This window comes from Glycine soja, chromosome 2, assembly GCF_004193775.1.
Source record: "Glycine soja cultivar W05 chromosome 2, ASM419377v2, whole genome shotgun sequence".
Taxonomy (NCBI): Eukaryota; Viridiplantae; Streptophyta; class Magnoliopsida; order Fabales; family Fabaceae; genus Glycine; species Glycine soja.
Window position 1 is genome coordinate 10,882,761 of NC_041003.1, and position 25,339 is coordinate 10,908,099.

General features: G+C 31.6%; 3 protein-coding genes across 5 annotated transcripts; 2 read left to right on the forward strand and 1 right to left on the reverse strand.

Annotated features, from left to right (window-relative positions):
* The first annotated feature begins 878 nt into the window (after positions 1–878).
* Positions 879–7,401, forward strand: LOC114386943. 3 transcript variants are annotated; one of them, XM_028347030.1, is made up of 11 exons: positions 879–1,248; positions 1,802–1,964; positions 2,082–2,500; positions 3,038–3,121; positions 3,224–3,472; positions 3,779–3,914; positions 4,025–4,187; positions 4,330–4,458; positions 5,261–5,455; positions 6,321–6,443; positions 6,964–7,401. In XM_028347030.1, exons 3-11 carry the CDS (start codon positions 2,173–2,175, stop codon positions 7,087–7,089), a joined length of 1,533 nt encoding a protein of 510 aa, XP_028202831.1. In that variant the 5' UTR covers positions 879–1,248; positions 1,802–1,964; positions 2,082–2,172; the 3' UTR covers positions 7,090–7,401. The 3 variants fall into 3 exon arrangements, with proteins under 3 accessions (XP_028202831.1, XP_028202824.1, XP_028202841.1); XM_028347023.1 differs by having other exon boundaries at positions 1,802–1,884; XM_028347040.1 differs by lacking the exon at positions 1,802–1,964.
* A 2,091-nt stretch (positions 7,402–9,492) lies between these two features.
* LOC114386965 (putative exosome complex component rrp40) lies at positions 9,493–15,899 on the forward strand. The gene is made up of 11 exons (XM_028347052.1): positions 9,493–9,634; positions 10,133–10,259; positions 10,363–10,437; positions 11,094–11,180; positions 11,882–11,938; positions 12,278–12,370; positions 14,733–14,805; positions 14,947–15,022; positions 15,102–15,192; positions 15,363–15,495; positions 15,666–15,899. The coding sequence occupies exons 2-10, from the start codon at positions 10,209–10,211 to the stop codon at positions 15,480–15,482; spliced, it is 723 nt and encodes a 240-aa protein (XP_028202853.1). The 5' UTR covers positions 9,493–9,634; positions 10,133–10,208; the 3' UTR covers positions 15,483–15,495; positions 15,666–15,899.
* A 2,818-nt stretch (positions 15,900–18,717) lies between these two features.
* LOC114386973 (probable WRKY transcription factor 4) lies at positions 18,718–23,919 on the reverse strand. The gene is made up of 4 exons (XM_028347063.1): positions 23,378–23,919; positions 20,103–20,758; positions 19,567–19,725; positions 18,718–19,376 (listed from the first exon to the last, which is right to left on the reverse strand). Exons 1-4 carry the CDS (start codon positions 23,648–23,650, stop codon positions 19,097–19,099), a joined length of 1,368 nt encoding a protein of 455 aa, XP_028202864.1. The 5' UTR covers positions 23,651–23,919; the 3' UTR covers positions 18,718–19,096.
* Positions 23,920–25,339: the final 1,420 nt, after the last annotated feature.

Below are 25,339 nucleotides of genomic sequence, written 5' to 3' on the forward strand. Positions count from 1 at the left end.
TTTTTAAATAACATTATCAGAATTTTTTTTAAAGAAATTTCTTGTCTATGTTTTCCATGAAAATATTCTCATGGAGAAGATAAAAATCTAACATTCTAAAGCTAAAAAACAAATTTTATAACAATAAAAATATTATATTACTTTTTAAAACCATTTAATGTAATAAATAATTAAAAATTATGATAAAAAAATACTAATGTTACTCTTTTATTTTCCGAAAGTTCATATGAGATTATTTATGACCAATATTTTTAGTATTCTCTGCCACAATTTTTTTTAAGAATCATAAATATATGATTCATGATTTTCAGAAATGGCATTTCGTGCCACATTTTCTAGAGTCATCTTGTATGTAATATTTACTACTCAAGAAAATGGTTTAATTGTTCTCAACCTAACGCTTGAAAACTACGTTACATATAATTTAAGAAAGATTAAATTACTCTTATGTACTTATAGTTTTATGATTTATATGTTTTTGTCTTTTATAATTTGAAAGTAATTTTTTTTAGTATATATAATTTATATTTTAATTTTCTTTTAGTGTTTATAATTTAAAAGTGATTATTTTAATTCTTATAGTTTGTATTTTAATTTTTTTTAATTCTTATAATTTGTAAGTGATATTTTTACTCCTATAATTTATATTTTAATTAAATTTTAATCTTTATATATTAAAAAAATAAAAATAGTTAACTACAAATAATTTTATTATAGACATCAAACCTTTAAGAAACTTGTAAGAGGCCACGAGGTAAGTTATTATTAATATGTTTCAATAATTTTTTTGACCTTTGACATGAATCATTTGATGCTGGTTAATTATAATAGTACTTGGCAAGAAAAAAAGTATTTATAGACTTCGGGACAATGAGAAGAGAGAGAGACGAAAGAGATTTAAAAGGACGGGGATAAAGACTTTGACAACGAAGTAGGATCCGAATTGATCGGAGGGGTTGTGTTGTGTTGTGTGTTGGGTGCAGTTATCAAAATCTTTTTCTGTCTCTCTCTCTCTTCATTTTTGGTTGGAACCCCTCTTCTTTTTGTCTCTCTCTCTTTTCTTTTGTTTCTCATCATCATATCTCAATTCTCAACGAGTTTTAAAGGACAAAGGAAACCACAACCAACAACACCAGACGTAGGAGAAGCTAGCCAAGAGAGAGGAATCATAGTTCCTTTTCTGGGAACGACGGTTCCTCCTTTATGCTACCTTCACCACCTCTTTCTTCATACCATACCCCCCCTCAGGTGAATTCGGCTCTTTCATTTCTTCTTCTTTTGTTATCAATTATCATCATTGATCCTTTTGCCAATGACCCTTTTCTCAAATATACATGTTTTTAATTTTTTTTCAAGCCTTTTTTATCCTGCGTGCATGCATGTTCTGTCTCTCTCTCTCTCTCTCTCTCTATATATATATATATATATATATATATATATGTATATATATATATATTATGTTCCTTCTTCTTCCCTATTTATCAACGTGTTCTTTCTCTATTTCATATATGTATGCTTTTGTTTTCACGTGACTCGCTCATGCTGCCTGTGATGTGCTATTTTATGTGTGTTAGTTACCCCTTCAACATTATTCAGCACGTACGTGTTTCTAGGATTGTGTAATTCATGTGAACATGTACGATGAATCCAGGCCAATGTTGTTACATCTTGTTTTGTTTTGTTTTATTTTTGTCAACTCTTGCAAGCCAAATTAATCATTGTACTTTTTTTTACGATTAATATTATCCTTATATGAAAGGATATTATATATACTTTTTTTTACAAATTAATCATTATTCAGGTGCTTTTCTTCAAATTGAGGTGGTGCGTGGCAGACAAAGCTATGTGATCGATCACCTTGATGGCTTCCATGTATAATCAATCGTAGGTGTTTCATTGTCTAGATATGTATACATGTATAACAGTATATGTGCTTGCTGTTGCACGTTTTAATTGATTATTTGGTAAAGCCAGCCACTTCTATTAAATTAAGTTGATTTTCTCATCCTAGTATATATAAATTAACCATAACCCTTTTGATGCTGATCTAGTACAAATTTAATTGTTTGTGTGGCTGCAAGGTGATCTAATTTCTTCTCAGGGGGGGATTAATCATAGACACACTGCTTAATCAATATTTTTTGTGGAGATATACATCATAAGGAAGAAAAAATGTTGACCGGATTAATGAAGAAGATCGCATCCACCACAATGGGGAGCTGTGCCTCAAATCCAAGCAGAAAGAGCAGTGGTCAGAAAAGAAGAAAACAAAAGTCTGGGAAACGCAGAGGAAACGGCCTTCCCTCTGCACTTCCTGAATTGCCTTTGAAAAGGGTTAGCAATGCCGGAAGCCGTGTGGGAGACTTCTCTCTCAGTAACTTTGTTCACCTGGACTTTGAGAATAATGGTGCTTCAGCCCCCTCCTGCAGAAGATCAGAGGTTTCAAACATGAAGTTTCATCTCACACAATACCATAGTCATAGTCAAATTGATGCAAATGGTATGCATTTGTTTTCTCTTCTCCCCTCTCTCTCTTCCTTCCTTGCTGCAAAATACAAAACTATTGGGAGATTTTTGTTAATTAATGATTGTCTTAAAGTGAGAGTTAAATACTTTTTTTGTCCTTTACAATTTAATGTGTAATTTTTTTTTGTTTTAGTCATTTGAAAAATATGTTTGTTTTGTTTTTCTTCTTTAAGCGCTTTAGATAGAGCTTTGAACACTGAAAAAAAAAAACGTTATTTAAGGCATTACAAATGAAAAAAAGGCGCTACATCAAAATCATGACTAGAAACACTTAAAGTTTCAAACCATGTTTGGCCAACGCATCAGTAACTTGATTTCCCTCATGCAAGATATGAATCCATTTAACCGTGATTCATGCAGCTGATTGCACTTAGTGGGATAAGGCTTTGTTGTTGTTGTCATGGTTGTCTTCTTTGATGATGTTTCTTATTGCATTTAGCTTGATGGATTTCATGGAGTTGACATTGCTACCTTTGGTAAAACATGCTGAACACTTGTATATATTATGCAGGAAAATACCAAGAAGAAGCATGGTTTGACTCAGTTAGCATTATAGAATCTGATTCAGATGATGAATTCAGCAGTGTGCATGGAGGTAATGAATTCATGTCTTGTAGTTCCTAGTGACTATTAATTTCAGAATTGGCTCTTGTTTTCTTAATGGAACTTATCTGTTTCTTCCTTTTATGATTTACAGATTGTTTTCCCTTTCCCAACAATGCTATGGGAAGTGTCCCAAATACTCAGTTACTCCAGTATGAAAGTGCATCCTGCATTGTAGATTCAGTGCATAAGTATGAGGAGTTTTATGAAAGTTACCTCAAAATAGATGGTGGAAACTGTAAGAGTGGGGAGAGAACTCAAGAAAGCAGCTCAAAACAATCAACAGTTATCATGCTTTCTGTAAAAAGGACTTCAATTGATGGACATGACAAGACTGAATCATGTAAGTACATTATGTGTAAGATTTTCCGTTGTTTTGGGCTTTTGTTCTTTTTATATATATTTTTTTAAAATCTCTCAATGTGAAATTATGAACACCTTGAAGGGTTTCCTTGTCCAACAATAAGAATGCAATCTCTTGTGTGTTGCCCTATTTGTTACATCTATATTGCTATTTTTCTATATATATATATATATATATATACATATAATTTGAAAATGCCTAAGCAGTAAAACTTTAGGAACTTCATATCAATACATTCATTCAAACTTCTCAGAATTATGATGATACTAATGAGTGGATGGACAGGTTCATCAGAGAAATTTCTTTACCGTCCTGCGGCGGGGCTTCAAATTCCAGTTTCTATTCAAGAAAAGCCATTACCTAGCACATGGTCTGCGATTTCGCCTTCAGTGTTCAATCTTCGCGGTGAAAATTTTTTCAGGCACGTGAGAAAATTGTATCTGTCAATCTTCTGTCATTTTATGCACATATTCATCAATTAGTTAGTCCTTTTGTTTCTTCTGAAAGACTGATATTATATGTGATATTCAGAGATAAGCAGAAGTGCCCTGCTCCAGAATCCTGCCCTTACATACCAATAGGTGTTGATTTATTTGCCTGTCCTAAGAAGATAAGTCACATAGCTAAGCATCTTGAACTTCCACTTGTCAAAGAAAATGAGAGTTTACCTTCCCTCCTCATTGTTAATATACAGGTTTGGTCCTAAACTATGTATTTGCTCCTTTTATGCTCACAAGTCGCAAATATGCTTCACTTTTGATGAGGTCTATAGCTGTTATTTTTCTACTTGAACAACATTAGAGAGTGCTTACATAATTATGTTTTTTTTGCCTTAGTTGCCAACATATGCTGCTAGCGTGTTCCTTGGTGATGCCAATGGGGAAGGCTTGAGTCTTGTACTATATTTTAAATTGTCTGAGAATTTTGAGAAAGAGATCTCACCAAATTTTATGGGGATGATCAAGGTATTTCTTCTCATCAATAGTTAGTTACTTCATTAAACTTTCAGATCTGCAGGTTTACAATATAAAAAGGAAGTAATGAAATCCTTCAATTACTGCCAGTGCCAGATTTCTTCTTATGTTTCCTAAAGGAAGTATAATCTCAACGTTTGATTGAATTATCCTTACATTAATTATTCATGTCCTTGCACTCAAGAAAAAGCCATATCCTCCATTCAAATTTTGGCAATTAAGTACTTTTTGACATCACTAGTTCTACCATGTTTTTTTTTTCAAGGCCTAATCTGTTTTAATGATTAACATCAAGAAGTGCAATTGTCAACCCAGACTGGGGGCATGTTTTAAAACTTAACTGAGTAGTACATACCTTTTTGAGTTAAAAAAAACAAAAACAAAGTGGATGCTTAGAACAAGCTTGACTTGGTTAACATCATGTCTATTTTCATGTGTGTCCTCTTTTACTTTTAAGGGCTAATCCTATTAAACAGAATAATCTCTTTCAGTCTTTTAGTTTACTTACCCTTAAAATGTGCATATATATTCGATTTTATTTCCAACAATTGATTGCTCCCGTGTATTATCTGGATACATGTTAAAACTTGTTAGGTATTCTTTTGAAGTAGGTCCTTAATATGACATGCTCATAAGCTTTGTAGTTTCCTTAGCTTCTCAAAATTGCAATGTATTCTCAATTTCTAGTCTTCCAACATTAAGGAAGAAAAGTGAAAATCCAATTTGATCTTGCTGCAGTTTCCTAGCTTCAAGTTGAGCATTTATTTGTTAAATAACAGTATTTGTTTGACAGAGATTAATAGATGACGAGACAGAAAAGGTGAAAGGGTATACAAAGGAAAGCCTGGTTCCCTATAGGGAGAGACTAAAAATTTTGGCTGGAGTAGTTAATCCAGAGGACCTTAATCTGTATTCTGCCGAGAAGAAGCTTATAAATGCCTACAATGGCAAGCCAGTTTTGTCACGTCCTCAACACGAGTTCTATAAGGTATATATATACAAACTTATGTCTTGCTTGGCTCAAACTTTGTGTCTACTTCTCAGTTGAAGGAATCCTTGAAATTGCAATGTTTTAAACATATTTAAGGCCTCAGAATTGAGCTCATCGTGGTGTTGACATTTTTATATACAGCTTTGGTAATTAGTTTAAATTGTCTTTGTCTAATAATAGAACCTTAGGATTGATCCATCTATTTTAATTTTTTAGGGTCTGACTAACCAGTGTTCTTAAAACATTGATTAAATAATTAAAAAAAGAAAATATTTAATGTAAAAATCATAGGAGAGTCCAGAAAAAAAAACTATGAATAACACAATTATCTGTTTATCAATAAAAAAAAGTTTTTACTTTAAGTTCTTTAAACAGTGTTCTTAGAACATTGGTTAATATTTTCCTATTTTTTATTACAAGATTGCTTCATCTATTATTAATTGTTAGTTTGATACACTCAATAAATGTTTGTAAGGATATTGAAAAACTCTAAAAATAGTAAAACACACATTCAAATGATGCACATTCCTTTATGTGTTTTGAATTGAAATTATACTTTCACTCGTATACATTGGGTTACAGAAGTGTTCGGGGGTGACTGACATGAATCTTTGTATTCACTATTCAGAAAGGGATGTGCACTATTCCATGTCTAATATTTTAAAGGAACTTAGAGGACGCATAATCTATGTTAAGTTGTTTAACAAAAACTTTTTTTTTCTTAGAGTAACAAAGATCTTTCTGAAGTTCTTTTTATCTTAACATTTGTTTTAGCATAGCATGAAGCTCACTTGACAATGTAGAATGAATGATTCTTCTGCTCCTCATATTTTTACGCATTATTTATGTATTTTAATTACAGGGACCTAACTACTTTGAAATAGATCTGGATATACATCGCTTTAGCTATATATCAAGGAAAGGACTTGATTCACTTCGAGACCGTGTAAAGCATGGAATACTTGATGTTGGCCTAACTATCCAGGTATACCATGGTCATGCAATAGTTAGTTTAGACATTCCACTAATCAAGTTCATCATGCTACTCCCTCTAAACTCATATATAAATAAAAATAACTAATTGTATATTAATTAAGAAATTTGATTGATATCATTTAAATAAAAAATAAGATTATTTTTAAAATGTTCTTTATTAGAACTTAATATCATAAATAAAAAAAGTCATTTAAAATAAAATTAAAATTAAAAAAAAGATGTTTTAAAAATGATAATATTAAATAAGACAAAATTAGTTAAATTTACTTATATTCAACTCAAGCAATTGTTTTTTTTTTACTTATGAGTTTTCAGATATACTATTATTTGTTTGGAAAAATTATTACATGATCCAAAATTATTATAGTTCCAACTAATATCTACATTACAGGTAGTCGAGTAATATTTTTTTTCTTCTAATAAATTGTTCATGTTCTTCTTCCTTCTTGCCTAATTGGTGTATTAGTATGCTTCTATATTTTAATGCCCCACTTGTTATGCTTTTGCAGGCACAAAAGCAAGAGGAACTTCCAGAGGAAGTGTTGTGCTGCTTAAGATTGAATAAAATTGATTTTGTTAACCATGGCCAAATTCCTACACTTATGACTCTTGACGATAACTCGGGCGTGCATTAGTTGATCGACGGGGAGAGCAGAAAAGAAAAGAGAAGAGATTCATTGATATTTATGAAAGAATGGGGTGCCAAATCTATTTAATAAAACGAGGGAAAAGAAAAAGAAAAAAGAGAAGCAAATTTGAAGAAATTTGAGGCTTCTCTGATATGCAAAATTGTTTTTTTTTATTATTTATGAGATGATGTAATTAAAGTCCTATATGTTACTTTACATGACAATTTTCTTCCTCCTTGTGTTGTCAAGATGACTAATTGAAAAGGTGACAATTGTAAAAGAGACATCTTGGATTATTAAAGAAAAAATTATAGATTATAGAACAAATTATACTAATATTCTTAAAATTTGTATATGTAATCTTTTCCTTTGCACTTTATTATATTTTTAGTTAAAAGAATAAAATATTTTAAAGTTTTTAAAAAATATTATAAAATAAGAGTATGTTATTTTTTAGGTGAGTTAGATGGATGAATCTAACCCACCACGATGAGTTCAATTTGAGTGGTCGAGTTATAACAAAGTTTAATCAAGTATTATAATCAATTGTAAATTTTTTCTCTTTTATGAGTTTAACTTAGGTTGAATTAATAAACTTAAATCTATTTTGACATATATCTACCTAACTTCTTTAACAAACTTTATAGATGCAATTACAAATTTTAGATGCAATTGACGAATGATGGTTTAATAATTTTTTATCCCCAAAATGTCCCTATTCCCTTCCTCTGTGTGGTTTATTTCCCCCATAAAACAATTGAAAGCAACACTTCATCTATTGAAACTGAGGGAAGAAGGTAATAATCTATAGAAATAATAAAAAAAAAAAGGGTCAAATCAAAATCACCAAACCCCCACCCTAGCATTGTCAAACTCATCACCGTCGGACCCAATTGAAAAAACTCACCCCCATGATCAAATATGAATCAAAATTGTAACACATTCAAAAACAAAACTAAAAAACCAATCTCAACTTCCTCAAAACAATAACAATAGTAGTAATAACAATAATTAAACCACAAATACATTTCAAAAAATCAAATTTAGAAACAAAAATTTCAGAACATAAGAAATAATTGAAAGCAAGGAGATTCGGAAGAAGAATTAAGTCTTATTCCCTCTATGTCGTTATTCTCCCACATTGGAAATAAGCGACCCATGGTTGAAAACGTCCCCTTTCTGCACAACCACCTTTAAAGTAAAAATAATATTATATATAAAATAAAAAATACAGTTAAGAAATTATAATTTTTTAAAGTAAAAACAAAAATAATATTTTTCTCGATTAAAGGTAGGTAATTAAAATAATTAAATGTTTGTACAAATTTAAAATAACTAACAAAAAATTTATCTCACTTTCATCAAAGATATTTAATTAAAATATTTGGAAAAATATAAATTAGATTAATTTACACCTAACTTAAGAACTCTCGTGCATCTCATGTGTAGAAAGACTAGTTGTAATCATGTCAAAAGAATTTTTATAATTGTAATTAAATAACAAATTCATATTTTTCATAAACTTATTTTAAAAATGATACGAATATATGTTTAAAAACAAAGTTTTAAACTAAATGGAAAAGTTAGACAAATTTTTATTTTTAAACTAAGATTAAGATCTTTATATAATACTATAAAATTAATTAATACATTAAAATAGACTAAAATATGTTTTAGATCCTTATAAATTAATGAATTTTATTATGTTTTTAATAATTTTTTTATATTGAGTTCCTAATAAAAGAAAATTTTGTTTTTATCATTGATAATTGATTTTAGTCCTTAATAAATTAATAAATTTTACTTTTGATCGATAATAAATGTTATTTATTTTGTATTTGTCCCTTTAAAAAATAATTGATAAGGACTAGTAACAATTAAATAAAATTTATTAAAAACTCAAAACAAACTTTACTAATTTATCAAGAAATAAAATAAAATATTGAAGACTAATTTTTTTTTTGGGAGGCAAAAAAACATTTTTTTAATTTATTAGGAACTCATGCAATTTTTATTATTAGAAATCCAAAATAAAAACACTAAAATGTATTTTAGCCATTAAAATATAATCTATATTCTATTTCTTTCATCTTATTCAATGTTTATTAATAATAAAAAATATAGACTACATTATAATTTTGATCATTTAATTTTTTAAATCCATAACTTTAGTCATTCATATTTTTAATTATAATATTTAGTCATCTAGTTTTACAAATTTACAATTTTAATTCATTTGTTAGATTATTATTAACCAATAATTGCAATTAGAAGAATTATTAATTTAATTATAAATTAATTAAAATTCATTAATTATTAAAAAACCTTAATCAAAGATTAATTGATATTTTTTAAGAAATATTTTCTCTTAAATTATATTATTTTTAATCCTTCTACCCTAAACCCTCATTCACAGTCACGCTCTACCTGAAAAGTTCATCTCTGCCCAAAACCCTCACAGTGACGCCGTCATGGTGCCACACTGCCACTTTCACTGATTATTCGTCGACGGTTCCAACTCAACAATTTGTTATCTCTCTGCGACTTCTACGTATGCTTCTCTTCTCTCTCTATAATGTGTGTTTGCATACGGCTATGTCGTAAGGTCGAAGCTCCGTCAAGTATCTTCTGCGTCTTTTGTGAATACTAACGCACGTAACTGAATTCGATTTGTATTTGCGCGCTTTTTAAATTGGTTCTGTCTGCATCTTGCACTTTTTTTTTCTCTGTTTATTTATAGCAGAACGAAGGAACTTGTTTCGTCTGTGCAAAGCTTTTGGGGTTAGTTATTTGTATCTATCATATATCAATGGACCCTTTTTTTCTTTTTCTTTTTAACTTGTTGTTGAGTCTCATAGATAAAAGCATGGAGCCAGTATAATGAGAAATGTTCTTTGCAGAAATTGTTAGAACTGTTTGTAATTTTTCACATGGCATTGGTTTGGTTTTCTATGCTGCCTTTCATGCAAAAGAATGATAATTTTACTCTTGTGCTGTTGCTAGTTTTGAAATTGAAAACTTACATTTTGATGCTGAATGGTTTTCACAGTTACAAGTAACAAGTTGTTGGAACTTCTTACGAGTTAAGAGCCATTTATTCTGCATCCTGTTTTTGCTTCAATAAAATGGAGACAAAATCATCCAGTTCCTCTACAAACTTGGTAGACCAATCAGTGGTGAGTGCTTGCCCTTATCCATCTCTGTTGTGCATGGATACATACAGCACCAAACATCGTTTTTTATGTCAGTCGTAATTATAATGTGTCAATGGTTGTATAGTGTCCTGGAGATGTGATTCTTGATCTGTCTAACATGACAAACCAGACAATTAAACTTGGTGGTGGTCTACGACAGGTATGTCTCAGGTTTTTCGGAAATTTAGAACATTCATTGACAGTTTGACATTTGAATTCCTGTTTCTCACTATTTTTTTGTTGGCTCTACACTACGTGTGCATGCTCACACAGACATGTATCATTTTTGACAATGATGGAAACTTGGGTATTATGGGGTGCCTATGTCCCACATTGAGTAATATGGGATGCTCGGTGGAGTACTTAAGTGGCTTGGTTCTCCTCCCTTAACAGCTTTTTCTTGAGGGACAGTTTTCCAATTGATCGGGTGTTTATCAGACTAACTAATTTGAGGATGCCTTGTTTTTACCTCCATACTTCCTTTTTAATTTAAATTCATATGCATGTTAGACACAGTACATATGCTCAGCTCTCTCATGTTTTTAAATCACTTTGGTTAACATAAGTATACAAATTTTTCTTAGAATTTATGAACTGGCTTTTCTTCTGTTTAGGGATGAAGTGATACAGAACTCTAAATTTCATTAACCTTAAATTTCAGGTGTCTTGCTTTTGATTTTGTATTTGTTTATTCACCTCCTCATTTAGCATCTTATAAACAAAATGGAAATAACATGTGATGATAGTTCATATATTTGCTTCATTCTGTTCAATCCTGTTAATAATAATGGATTCTCGCTCATGTCAATTTTCTAGGACTGTGATGCGATTTCTGTAATGAAGGCTGGCAGACTAAGGTTCTCAAAGCCTAATAAATACTGGGTTGAAAATTCTCAGAAGAGGGTGAGTATCATACTGTGTTCATGCTATATGTATTAATGTGTAAAGGCATTGCTTTGACTGACATGACAATGCTGATTTAAAGGCATATTTATAGCAATATAGCTATAGTTAAATCAAGAATGTTTTATTTTATCTTACATGTATTCCTGGAGCATTTTTAGTAGAATGGGCTAATATGTTTTTGATCTACAACAAAATGAATAATTCCAAAGATGATGGGAATAAATATCCTCAAATCAATTGTTTTCAATTTTCAGTGTTGTTATTTGCAGGTGTCAAAATTTGTTTGTCATTATACTCATTACATTGAAAGTTAGTATCTGTCAGGAAATTTGTGGAGGACCTTTTGCTATGTTTGCTTTGGGTCTATTTTATGCTCTCTTGAATTAATTGATTTTTCAATTGCAGTCACAAAATTAGGATAAGTTTGTGTGCATTTTCTTCCATTTTAATTTGTAGTTTCATACATATTCTATATCAATATGGAATTAGGTTCTTGCTGTTAAGATGAATAGCAGTTTGCATTTGCCAGAAAACTATTTCCTAATGCCTACAAATTTTATTTTATTCTTTTCAGCATTGAATTATGTTATGTAATTTTCATTCTTGTTATAAACAGAGTAGAATTTCAGTGTTTTTTCCCGAACAAAAATTCTATTTTTTCCTTCCATATTCTGATTTTTTGTTTCTGCTTTGTTCAGTATGTGCCACATGCAGAGGATTCTGTTCTTGGAATTGTTGTAGACTCCAGATCAGATGTAAGGAAAACTTTCTTGTTGACTTTAAGTTTTATGTAGGATCTTGCATTAGTATTTATTTGTCTTGAGTTGTTATTTGTTAATGAAGACTAAGGACTTAAAAAAAGAGAATTAGCCATTACATGTCACTACCCTTCCGCAAAACCTTTAGTTTTTTCCTACAAAGGCACAATTGCGTGTTTATATGGAGGAATTTCAGCCTTCCATCATGTTCCGCCATCCACCATTGATTACACTGATGTCATCTGTTGTACTTTTTCTTAGTTGAAAATAATTAAATTTGTTTCTTACCTAGCTCTGGGTTTCTTTCTATGGTAATCTCAATTTATTGCTGTGCAGAACTTTCTTGTTGACATAAAAGGGCCAGCTTTAGCATTTTTACCAGTGCTTGCATTTGAAGGAGGAACTAGAAGAAATATACCTAGGTTTGAGGTGAGCATAAATTATTTTTGCATGCGAATTGCTTAAAATTTTGTTTGATGTTTAATGACTCAGAAGTAGAAGAATGACATATGTTGTGTGTAGTTTTGGAAAATCATTTCATCTCTTTATCTGCAGGTTGTAGTGCCTACCACAAACACAAATCACTGCATCTTTCTAGTTAATGGTATTTTCAATCACAATGGTTCTTAAGGAATTTAGGATTTTGTTGCAGTACACCCTAAGTAAAAGGATATAAGGTTCATTTGGTAGTCCTCAATTATTAATATAAATAATTAAATATAGCTGAAGGGATCAGTATTATGCATTGTAACGTGGACTAGATGATTGAGCCACTGAGGTCAACCATTGGAGGCACTAGTAACTTTGACTAGTATGAGAAAAAACATAAACCCTTTGAAGTCAGTTACAATCCATGATCTTAATGCTGGTCTTTACTTTTTAAGTTACTTAACTAGTCTGCTTGAAAAGTTACATCATGTCTAGTTTAGAAATTTGAACTCCAACCATCATAACTTGGCTGTATCTTGGGGAAAAGTTGCATTTTATATTTATTTTATATTTTCATGTTCTTTCTATGTATTTGTTTTGTCTGATTCTGTGGAAATCTTATTCACCCTATAGCTGTACCTTTCATCCTTTTTAATAGTAAAATTTCATTTTCTATACATAAAATCTTGGGTTATTTTCTTTTCACTTCAATGCTTCAAGCGTCAAATTGTCACAGGTAGGATTGTTATTAGCTATGGAGCTTGAATTAAAGCTTTTATCTTTCACCAGCCTTGATATCCTATGTTGAAAAAGAAAATGTATAGTTGAAAACATGGCATTTCTCTTCTCTCTACACTCATTCTTGTCCAAGTTACTCTTTAAAATACTTTTTCCATTTGGCAGCAATAATCAGCCTTCACAGGTTAAAATACTTCATATTTATCATAGTTTTAAAAAACCGAACTGACGATCAACCAGGTTAAGGTGCTGGGTCAATGGTCGAACCTATGGGTCACCAGTTGACCCACATGACCCGGTCTTTATTAAAAAAAAAATTCATACCCTATCTTAAAAAACTACATCACAAATTAATTTAATTTCACAAGTTCATTCTACAATTTCAAATCTATTGACATTCATCCATGATATTCAAAACAAATAAAATGAGTTATATATATATATATATATATATTTATTTTTTAAATTTTATTATAACCATAATATATATTATATATTTATCAATTATCATATTATATCACGTGCATAACTCTAGCACATTGATTCAATAAACTTATCAATTTAAGTTAAAATATAAAAAAAATTGATGTATGTTAAAAAAAATTATAATTTTCATGTAAGATTTGATATATAACTATGATTTGCAAAATATATTGCAACTCAAACCATTGGTCCAGTGGTGAATAGAAGCTTGGTAAACGTATGGGGTTTGGGTTCCATTCCCAGCCCCTCAATATTTAAGTTCTTTTCTTCTAAAATAAGAGACTGTAGGATGGTTTAACTGCTAACTTGGCCGGGTTGCACCTGACCCCACTGGGCTAATAGCATAAATGATCCAATATGCAACCCGACCCGACCACTGGTTTACGGTCGAACCAGTCCAACCGTCCGGGTTTTAAAACACTGTTATTTATAGTTTTTAAATAAAATTGTCACCCTTCTAGATAAGATTACCAGGATGATTGAGGCATTATTATTTAAGATTAAGAAAAAAAATAAAATGAGTGCACTCTGGATGCTTGGATGGCCGTATGCTGGCTAAACAAAATTGTGATTTTAAGGTGTGTCCAGACTCAAACCATTAATAGTGGCTCTGATGTGGAGCAGGTTATAAGTTTTTCTTGGGATGAATTATGCCTTATGTGAAAATAGGATATTTCCAAATGGGATTTACAAATGCAACGTAACAACTAATAACACATGTTGCAGCTCCTTGTAGTCTGGCCAAATTCCTTAGATTTATTGAATATCGAAGAACAAATCAGCAACTTACTATTTCTGTTTTTTATTTATCTTTTTGGATGTGACCAAGACTACGAAGCAGAGAGTGCTTTTCCGTTAGATGTATAGGACTATTATCTTTGAATTTTTCTACTGCAATGGATTACCAAAGATGCCTTGTTGGTTAACCTAATTAAGTCTTCTGAGATTGTATGTTGTATTAATTCTTCTAAGAGATGAAGTGTAAAAATTATATACATTTTCCTTTTCATCTCTTTTAATTTAGCTGTCGAGCTAGCACTTGACTTGTCATTACCCTCGGAATGTTAAACAATGCTCTGTTCGTTTGATCTATCATGTTTCTGTAGGTTGTATTTTCTTTTGCCTAATGCTTCACCTGCAGATAGGTACTTTGATTTACGCACGGGTCGTAAAAGCAAACCCTGGAATGAATCCAGAGTTGGCATGTACTGATGGTAGGTGTTTGTTCTCGACCTCATTTTAAGTTCTTATTTTCTGTGCCTATCAATTATAGGTTTTTTGTTGGTTAAGTTAAATTTATTTCTATTTTATTTTTGCTGACTTGACTCTTTTATTTTGTTTCGGTGTTTGTTTAGCCAGTGGGAAAGCAGCAGAATTTGGTGCCCTAAAAGATGGCTATATGTTTGAGTGTACAACGGGTCTCTCAAGGATGTATGCCTGTGAAATTTAATTTTTGTTGTCCATGCATAACATTAACAGATCTTGACATGAGAGATTGTGCTGTTTGTAGGCTTCTCAGTTCTCCCACATGTCCAGTACTTGATGCTTTAGGGAAGAAACTGTCCTTCGAGATAGCAGTTGGCTTAAATGGACGTGTTTGGGTATGCAAAAACACTCTATTTCTAGCGTGCCATATTATGTTCTTTTTCTTGGCTTCTTTAAACGGACTTGTCTCGTATGAAGCATATGCTTGACCATCATTTATGAGTTGGAGTTGGGGGTAATTTCATTCTATTAATTTCAGCTTTCCTTTTCAAATTGTTTCATTTAGGTCAGTGCAGCATCTCCACAAACAACTATTGTTGTAGCTAATGCGATTATGAATTCAGAGACATTGAGTGGTGCTCAGCAGAGAATAATGGTTGAAAAGCTGCTGGAGAGGATCCATTGATCAAGATAGTCTTGTGAGTATATGATTTTAACCCTTCTAGTTTTGATTGGCTATTCTTATAGTCCCTTGTGATTTCAAGTTCATAGAAAACATAATACTTGTTTTGCAATTGTCATCTTATTCCATTTCCAACTCATGAAGTGCGTACTTTTTATGTGCTACCAAATACCAATGTTTTTGCAGGGTGAGCACTCTCCACTAGACTAGCCCCACTACCTATAGGGCACAAAGGATTATCAACACCTTCATGTTTAATTTTTGTCGAGAAAGAATCAAGAACCTCAGTTTAATTTTTTAATTTTATGACCGAGATGCATTTGGTTGGAATGTATTTTTTGGGCCATTCAATATCATTATTTTTACAAACCATGAATTATTTTAATTTAAAATATATATCTAAATTTATTTTAAAAAACATTTTACGTCATTATATTTTGTTAATTTTTTTACCATCAGAATCCGTTTTATATCTTTTTCTACTATTCAATTTTTTTTCTTTATTTGATTAATTTGATCTCAATCCTTGTATGATTTTGTCTCTTTCAAATGTATAGTCTTTACCAGTGTAGCAAATGAGTGCGAATACATAAAGGATAGGGTGAAAACCAAACTTTTAATCGTGAAGCTCGATAATGAAGGGTAAGACATACCAAGTTTATGAATCAATTTAATAGTCTTTTATAGCAATTAATGCATAGTCCGAATAATGTACAACACATGACAACTTTATTTTATTCTATTTCTAATGAAAAAGTTCAGAGATTTGGAGATCAATGAGTTTTTTTTTTTAATTTATTTTATTTATAATTATCTCAATAAGTCAAAATTTATTACATTATATTTAATAATATATGTTTGATTAATTTGACTTCAAAATTTATTGTATTATATTAGATTATGTTAAGGATTCATACCAAGGTGTTACAAACTTAAATCTACAAACTGATGCATCTAGAGCAACAGTTGAAGTGGTTGCACATAGTAAAACTATTAGCTATAGATGAATAAAGGACTCGATGTGATATTTTTTTAATTCATATCTAAAACGTGTCATTTCATGTAAACATGATCTAATAGAGAAGTTTGATGAATCGGTGGTTGACATTATAGATGAAAATAAAAGAATAGATGTCGTGAACTTATCTTTAGATTTCCTCAATATAGTGTGGTGTGATTTTATTTGATTTAAATTATGTATGAAATCGGAATGAAATCAAATCAATCTTATATAGTTTGATTTTTGCGATTTGAAAATTATGTTAATAAGTATTATAAAAATGAACAAAAGTTTGTTATTAATTGAATAAAACTTCAGTAATAATTAATTTAACAATCAACTGAATAAATGAACAACAAAAGTTTTAATAATTGAATTTAAAGTAAAATAGTAATTTTTCAAGATGAATAATACTTGAATAATAACTATTCAACTTATATAATAAATCATTCAAATTAAAAGTAAAAATAGTACATAATAGTTGTTTTCAAAATCCAACCACCAATTTAAAAAATTAGTAAAACAACATTTGTAATACTTACTTTTAACCTTGGAAACTTAGAAAGTATATATTGAATAACAAAACACTAATTGCAATATAAAAAAATTTAGGGATGTTTGCCTTGCAGTTTGGTTTGGATTCTGCATATCAAAGCACGAATCTAACCGAATCACATGGTTTGAAACATAAAAAACCAAACTAAACCAATGACCATTGATTATTATGCGGTTTTCGGTTTTAAGCTCGATTTGGTTCGATTTTAAACACTTCTTGGGAGTGAATTCAATACTTGTGCCCTTTTTAAGAATAGCTAATCTAGTTATTCTCAATTTTTATGTCTTTTTTAAGAATCTTTAGTGGGATTGAATCCACTTCTGACAGACATGTCTTTTTCAACAATATTGCATTGAAGGAATTTGAAGATAAGTCCATAGTATTTGTTCCTTTATTTTCATTTACAATGTCAACCATCTATTCATCAAATTTCTCAATTAGGTCTTCTTTACATGAAATGACATGTGTTAGTTATGTATTAAAAAATATCACATTTGTTCCTTTATTTTCATCTATAACTAATTGTTTTATCTTGTGTAACATCCTCAACTGTTGTTGCTTTTGATGCATCAATTTGTAGATCAAAGTTTGTGACACCTTAGTATGAATCCTTAATACAATGTAGTTGTTCTTAACTTGTGGGAAGTCTTTAATCTTTTGATGTAGTTTCCGAGTCCTGGTCTTCCCTTCGTTGAATTTCTTCTCCTTCAAGTGCCTCCTTTTCACTTTTGAAGTCTCTTTTAGCTTTAGTTAGATTTTGTCATGTATGGTCTTTTTGACCAAACAAGGATAGTTTTGAAAACTATTTATTAAGGTTCCGTTTGGGGTGATTTTTCATTTTCAATTTCAAAATATTTGAAAATCAAATTCAATTTTTGTTTTGAATTTTTAATTCCAACTTTGATTTTGAAAACTTGCAAAATAGAAAAGGAACTTTATAATTAATTTCAAAATCATTCCCAAATTTCTCCATGTATCTTCAACATCAAAATTTTGTAATTCCAAAAAAGGTCAATCTAATGGATTGCTGACCAGCGGTTAGCAATTTCGGCCATTGATTGCGATTGTTACCGGTGATCGGTGAATGGAGACCGCGACCGCAACCATTACAAACGATTGGTGATGCAAGCGACGACCGCACTCGTTACTAGTTGGCGACTAATGATTGGAGACTGTGATTGGCAAAGTGAGAAAGAGTAGCTTGAGGGAGAAGTGTTAGAGGATTAGAGTAAAACCAACAACCAAAACCTACAAACCTATTTTTATTGTTTTTGAAACGAGGTAAAAACTATTTTGAAAAGAAGCAAAAAAATCAATTCAACCCCATTTTTGTCCAACACGTTTTCATTTTAAAATTACATTTTAAAACAAAAATCAAAAACTGACATCCACCTCGAACAAGACCTAAAATGTGAAGAAAAATACTAATCAATTTGATGTAGTTACTTTAGGCTTGATATGCTATCCCAATTTTTTTTAGGTGCCACTTGTGAGCATCTTCACATGAAGTTTTACATGTTGGCATGTGCAATAACACAAGTAAATGCAAGTAAATATTTACACATAAAACAAAAAAGTAAATTAAAGTATAAAACATGCTAGGTCAATGTAATTTTTAAACAAGTAGATGCAATTTCCATCATATTTCGAAAAAAGTGTTTGTGTAGTGAACATATTGGATGGAGAGGGTAACTTATGATAAAATTTATTTCATGATCCAAAATTTTGTCACATTCTTGAGGAAAATATCAAATAGCAAGGAATAACATGATGAACAACTATATTAGACAACATAACTTACACTTTCAATGTACACAAAAGGTACTAATAGTACATCATCATCCAAAACCTGCGTTCATTGTTCAAACTTGTTGTTTAAACCTTTTGCCCTTACCTCTTTCATCAGTGTTAAACTAGTTGTTTATTAGGGTTTGCACTGGATAGGCCCCTATCAAAACTTAGGCCTAAGACTAAAAAAGAATGCGATATGAGCATCTAAATAAAGATGACTTGTGAGGTGAGACAAAATTCTTCCTCACTAAGATGTTTCTTCCAGAAAGACTAGGTGATCTGCTCTTCCTTCAACTGAAGCCGTGCGACCGGCTGTTGTTCATTTCCTCCCATACCTCTGCTGCCAAAATTATGCTTCTCGGGATTGGTGTTATGTGATTTTAACTGTGATGCAGTATTGCTGGCCATAGTGTGGCTGTTAGTCTTAGCTGCTGGCACATCATGATTGTGTTTTCCTTCATATGTCGTTATGACAGCTTTAGGGTCTGTTGAAGCCCTCTCCACATGCTTCCGCACATTGCAACCTTGCGTTGTACATTTGTAATAGCTCCTGTGCATGATATAAGCAAGCATCAGCATTATTTTTTTCAGGACAAGACAAGGTTTACATAAAGTAGTATAGATAATCTGAGTGATGAATTGAACAGATCGAACATTTCTTTAAACAAGTTCAGGGCAATCATATCAGTCATGACTAGTTCAATAGATGGAATCAAAGTGTGGAGGAGAAGCAATATCACCTAGGATAAGGGTTGCCTTTGACAACTTTCTGCCCATATTTTCGCCATCTATACCCATCATCTAAGAGATCAACTTCACTTGTTGTTTGCACAATGATTCGAGGCTCGGTGACAGTCCTATGTGAAGAAGGTGGATCTGACTGCGAGACTTCTGCTTTTCTGCAGAATTATAACAACTCTAAGATCAGAAAAGACACATGATGTTAGGAACCGAGAATAAAAATGGAAAGAAAAGAAATGTTTTATTGAATAGAATGAAAGAATAGAAAATAGGAGAGGGAGATCTCCTCCAAGGGTTTCCTCTTTTGTCTTCACCAAGGATCTCCTTTCACAGAGAACAAACACTCAATTTACAAATGATAACCAAATAGAGAATGCATCATTTCCCCTTAATTCCCCTTATTTAGATCTAATTAATTCCTATGGCCAACTAATTAATTACTCTAACTCTGTAACTAGTTTTCCCTTCCCTTCTATCTTAACTCCTAACAAACAATTATCCAACAAGAACAGATTTATATAGAATAAAAGCTTACCTCCTCTTGGGCTCAGGCTCAACATTTTTCTCATCCACTTCAGTTTCATGATCAGCTACTTCCTCGCTGTCACTTGTTCCTGATAGACGATCAGCTGTTGCCTGACTTGACTCGGGATCCATCTTAGACATTGAGTTTGTACTCGTCCCTTGATACGTTGAATCTACATTCCCTTGCATATTTGAATTTTCATTTGAAGTCATGGTGTCTTTTGAGCACTTGTTAGGATGAGGACATTGATGGTTGTGTTCTCCTTTATAAATAATTGCAGTTACATGACCCTCAAGCGAGCGCTCGACCTTTTTCTTGACAGGACAGTTTGGATTCGTGCACTTGTAATAACTTCGAGGAAACTCACTACCCTTGACCTGTTTCTGCCCATACTTCCTCCAGTTGTAGCCATCATCTGCAGGCTTATCAACATTCAACAATGATGATTGCAATCTTTGTTCTGAGTGAGAATGATCAATGGATTCAGTCATTGCAGCCCAAGAGTCAGAAGTTAGAGGTGGCATCAGCTGTTGAGTTGTATTGGAAGCAGCTGCAGGAGCCTGTGTCAATGAATGTTCGGCTTGGATATGCATATTGGAGTTGGCTTGTGAAGCCTGAGCTGAGACCTGTGCTAGGGCCTGCTGGTGTGTCATTCCAAAAGACACCTACACACGTCACAAATCCGGTTCTCAGGAGAATAAGGAGGCAGTATAAAAACTTAAAAATATCATGTGACTAAGTTATCCTAACAAGGAGTGGACATATGTTGTAGCCTGTTGCAATGTTCAATATAATGCAAAGGATGAAAATTTCATTATCATGTAGATTTAGATATCTGATATAATGCAACAAGCAGCTTTAAATTTTTGTTATCACACCACAATATATATACTAGATGTTCACATTTATATAACCATTGTTTTGGGACCACAATCTATGTATGCTATTATCCTTATTAAGTATTATCTTTGCTATGGCCAGAATTCAACTTTATGGTCATAGAAATAGTACTATAGAATTTATAGTGGACCTAAGCCTAAGCTTCCGGTTAAGAGATCAGTTTGGAGCTCCTGTTGAGTGATTCAACATGGAATAGAGTGTGTTGGGGTGAGCGTTTATTAAATTGATTTTAAAATAAAGTGGTTTATGTTTGGATGTTTTATTATAAAACAAATTAACAATAAAACTTGGTATAATTTTTTTTATTTAACACAAAATCTATCTAAAATGACTTCAACTCAAAATCAATTTTTGTACGTGAGGCCAAACATGTAAATATTTATTTAAAATCACATTAGTTGATATTTCTATGTGATTTTGGAAGATTCAATGTGAATCCAAGCATGCACCAAGTGTGACCCCTCAGCATAATCTCCCAAGGTCGTACTGTTTCCATCTTGAATATTGGAAAACAGATATATTACTCAAGGATACCTTAGAAAACCTACTGTCTAAAACTGTTCATACATGGCCTTTACTATTCATGAAAAGGGTGGGGGGGGGATTGAGGTACAGAAAAGCTTGTTCTTAAGAGTTATGACATTATTAATGAAAAACTTTGTGCATAAACAATCCATTGTTTCCACCTTAAAAGGGTAGAATATTGTCTTTAGACTAATACTCACTTGAGTAATTTAGGATTTTAAAACAGCATGGTTCCTTAATCAGAAAAGATAGTTTTCATTCAGATTGAATGCACCAACATACGCCCAGCCCAAATATAAGAATGATAAAAATATAAGAATGACTCACCCATAAAAGTGGTATATCTGCTGAACAATAATCAAGTTTTCGATTCAACGTAAAGTGACACCACCTCCAAAATGTTTTCAAAATTTAATATTAAAGACAGATCCCATTATTCTACAACCCCCGCCCCCCCCCCCCCCCCCCCCCCCCTACACACACACACACACATTTAAGAAGCCTGCCAATTGAACATATAAGTTGGCCAGCAATAAATATATGAAAGTTAAACATGTTGAGGGAGTCAATATGCTATGAAAATGAGGACAACATAGGGTGGTATACTAATATAATCTTTTAACAAATGAGTAACAGAATGCCTTCAGATGTGTTTGACATGTTCTGAAAATATTTCAGAAATATCCACTATTTTATTTAAGTACTAGAAGTAACAATATCCAGCATGATATATATACTCGTATTAGTCATCTCTCATATGCAATGTATTGTATACATAATCAATGTTTCAGCGTAACAAAATGGGGAAGTAAATTCATCTCTCTTCCTGGGTAAGCTTCAAACTCAATACCTTTTGCAATAGCAACACAAGGAAACTCTACACGTTGTAGTAATCTCCACTCCACCATTATAAAGACCCCCCCACCCCCCCCCCCCCCCCCGCCAAAAAAAAAATAATAAAAATCCCACCCTTAAATTGATGGAAAGAAATTAAATATTCACATTCAATAACTCCGCATTCACTGGAATAGATTCCATGAATCTAATCAAAAGCTTATAGCTACCATTACAACCTATAGAGCAGAACTCAAACGTGACACAAATTGCTCACACTTGCTCAATTGAGTAAAAGCTTAAATGTGATCGTACAAACATATCAAACACCGGAGAATCCCATCAAAACACCACAAACATTCTTCCCTGCCTATTCTCAAAAACCAAGTAAGGCCCTCTATGGATAAATACTCTTCGCAACGAGTACTTAAAAAGAAAATAAGAAGGAAAAATAAAGTAAGTTTATTCCATAAGCTAAAATTAGCTCCTTTATGAGCAAAGTTAAAGAAGTTCTTACATTCTAAAAGTGCTCACGAATAAACTCATCTATATAGAGCCTAACAAACTTACGTACAACGCCTCAAGGTGTTTTGTAAGCTACACCCGAATCAAAATCGAACTTTTACTTCACTAATCAGCATATAAAAAAAGTCAACATTAAAAAGTCAATTACTTAGATGTCAAACTTCAATTTTAATCAAAGAGCAGTACAACTAAAAGCAGCTAAAAATTTTAATCTTCGCATCAAAACTTTGTCCAAACCAGAACAAAAAAAAAACATGTTTTCAAACATGTTTCATAACTGAAAATGCAAGTAACACACCGAATGATATAGCTCAATTGGCAATACACGCGGAGATTGTGGGGAAGGATCTACTCTTGACGAGGGGTGAAGAACCTTTAAGTGTGACTAAGCCTCGGATTCAGAACCGAGTGATTACGTTTGCTTGTTGTTAATAAAAAATGCAAGCAACACAAGAAAAACTTGCACATGATGACTCAGAGAGGGAACTACACAATAATACCTGAGAAGATGAAAAGAGGCCAGGTGAGTCCATCACGCCGGGGGCGACAGCTCCGGCCACCGGAGAAGACATAGCTCCAGCGAGGAGCTGAGAGAAGGACTTTCCATCATCCCCATCACCCCAAAAGCTAGAAAGCAGAGTCATGGGACCAGGGCTGAATCCTCCATTGAAAAGGGACTCCATGGAACCAGACCGCGGCGGCAGAGTGATGGTGGGTCGAGGCGGCTCCGCCTCCTTCCACGGCGGCCGGTCTCCACCTCCGCCGCCAGCCATCCAAATTCAATGGAAGGAAAGAAAAGGGTCAGACTTTTGTGACGAAAAAACAGAAAAAAAAGTGACGAAAGAAGAAAAATTTGCAACTTTTTTGTGGTTTCTCTCTCTGTGTCTTAATTAATTTGGAAACTGGAAAAAGTTTGAAGCTTTTGAGTTGGGAGGTACAATCTTACGTGATTTTGTGTGATGGGTTTGGTGGATCTGATTGAAGAAAAACTTGCAAAAAGTCCACGCCTTAAGTTGCCCAACCAAATGCTATGTTATCATTTTTTTTCCTCACACACACACACAAAAAAAAGATATTTTCTTTTTGTGAATTGGCTTCCCTGTGTATTAATAATAACCCTGCATTTTTTTAACGAATATGTACTTTTTTTTAGAAGAATTAAATGTTTTGTTTACAAATATCATTTTGCAAAAAAAAATAAAATTCTCGAAGTAGAATTATTTGAGGAAACTTCTGGTAATATTTATGGGAAATAATTTCATTGGATGATAGACTACATTATTTTATACTTATAAATTATTGCCTGCATGATTTTTAAAATAATTTTATAAAATTAATTAATTTAACATATATATTTTATGATTAAATGATAATATAAAATAGTTATTTCTCTCAAATAATTTTATTTGAGTCAAATATAATTATTATAGCTAATAAAGTAGTAATACTTTTGTTTGAGTATTTAATATAATTATATATTTAAAGTTGTAATCCGAGAGAGCAGTTGTTAATCCGTAACAATATTATACTAATTAATTTACGTGTTTAGTATTACTTGAAATAAGATTTAGCACCAAATGTGAGCATATAATTTTTTCAAAATAATAATAATAAGATAATGGGTAAAATTCATTTTGGAATAATTTATTTTGATATCTAAAGTATCTTTCGATAGTTAGAAATTAATATCTTGAGATATATAAATCAGTTTAAGAAGTTGCTTTCTCCTAAGAAATATTCTAAAATAATCCAAACAATTGTACAATGCATACCCTTAATGGATACAATTCATTTTTTTTTATTTTTTTTTTATCTCTCTTTCTGTTGCATTACAATACCTATTATAGTTATATTTTTCTTTGTTATATCTCTAATCATGGGCACATGAATGTACATAAATCTCTATTCTTCATTCCATTATAATCAACTTAAAATCCAACAAAAAACAAAGCATTGACAAAATTCTAATAGACCTGTTACACTAACTTGTAAGAAAACCAAGAAAATGATATTTGAATTTACTTATTAGTTTTTTGTTTTCAAACCAACCTGACAACTACACGAAATATAAATGTACCTGTTTCTAATACACACACACACACACACATATATATATATATATATATATATATATATATATATATATATATATATATATATGTATATATATATATATATGTATATATATAAAATTAAGTCTCCTTTAATTTATTCTTATATGCAAATTTGAGAAATCAAGAAATGGAGTAAATGTAGTTTTAATTAAGGAATTTCCATTTTATCCCATTTTTCTCTCATTTTGAAATTAAAAAACATAAATGATTTCATTTAGAAATAGGAAAATGAGAATAAAGTTAAGAAAAATAATGAAATAGAAATGGAGAGAATTTTTTTGGTCGTTGGTAATAGTTTACAAAGTATTTTTATAAGCCTCTAAACTAATAGAAGAGATATAAAATTAA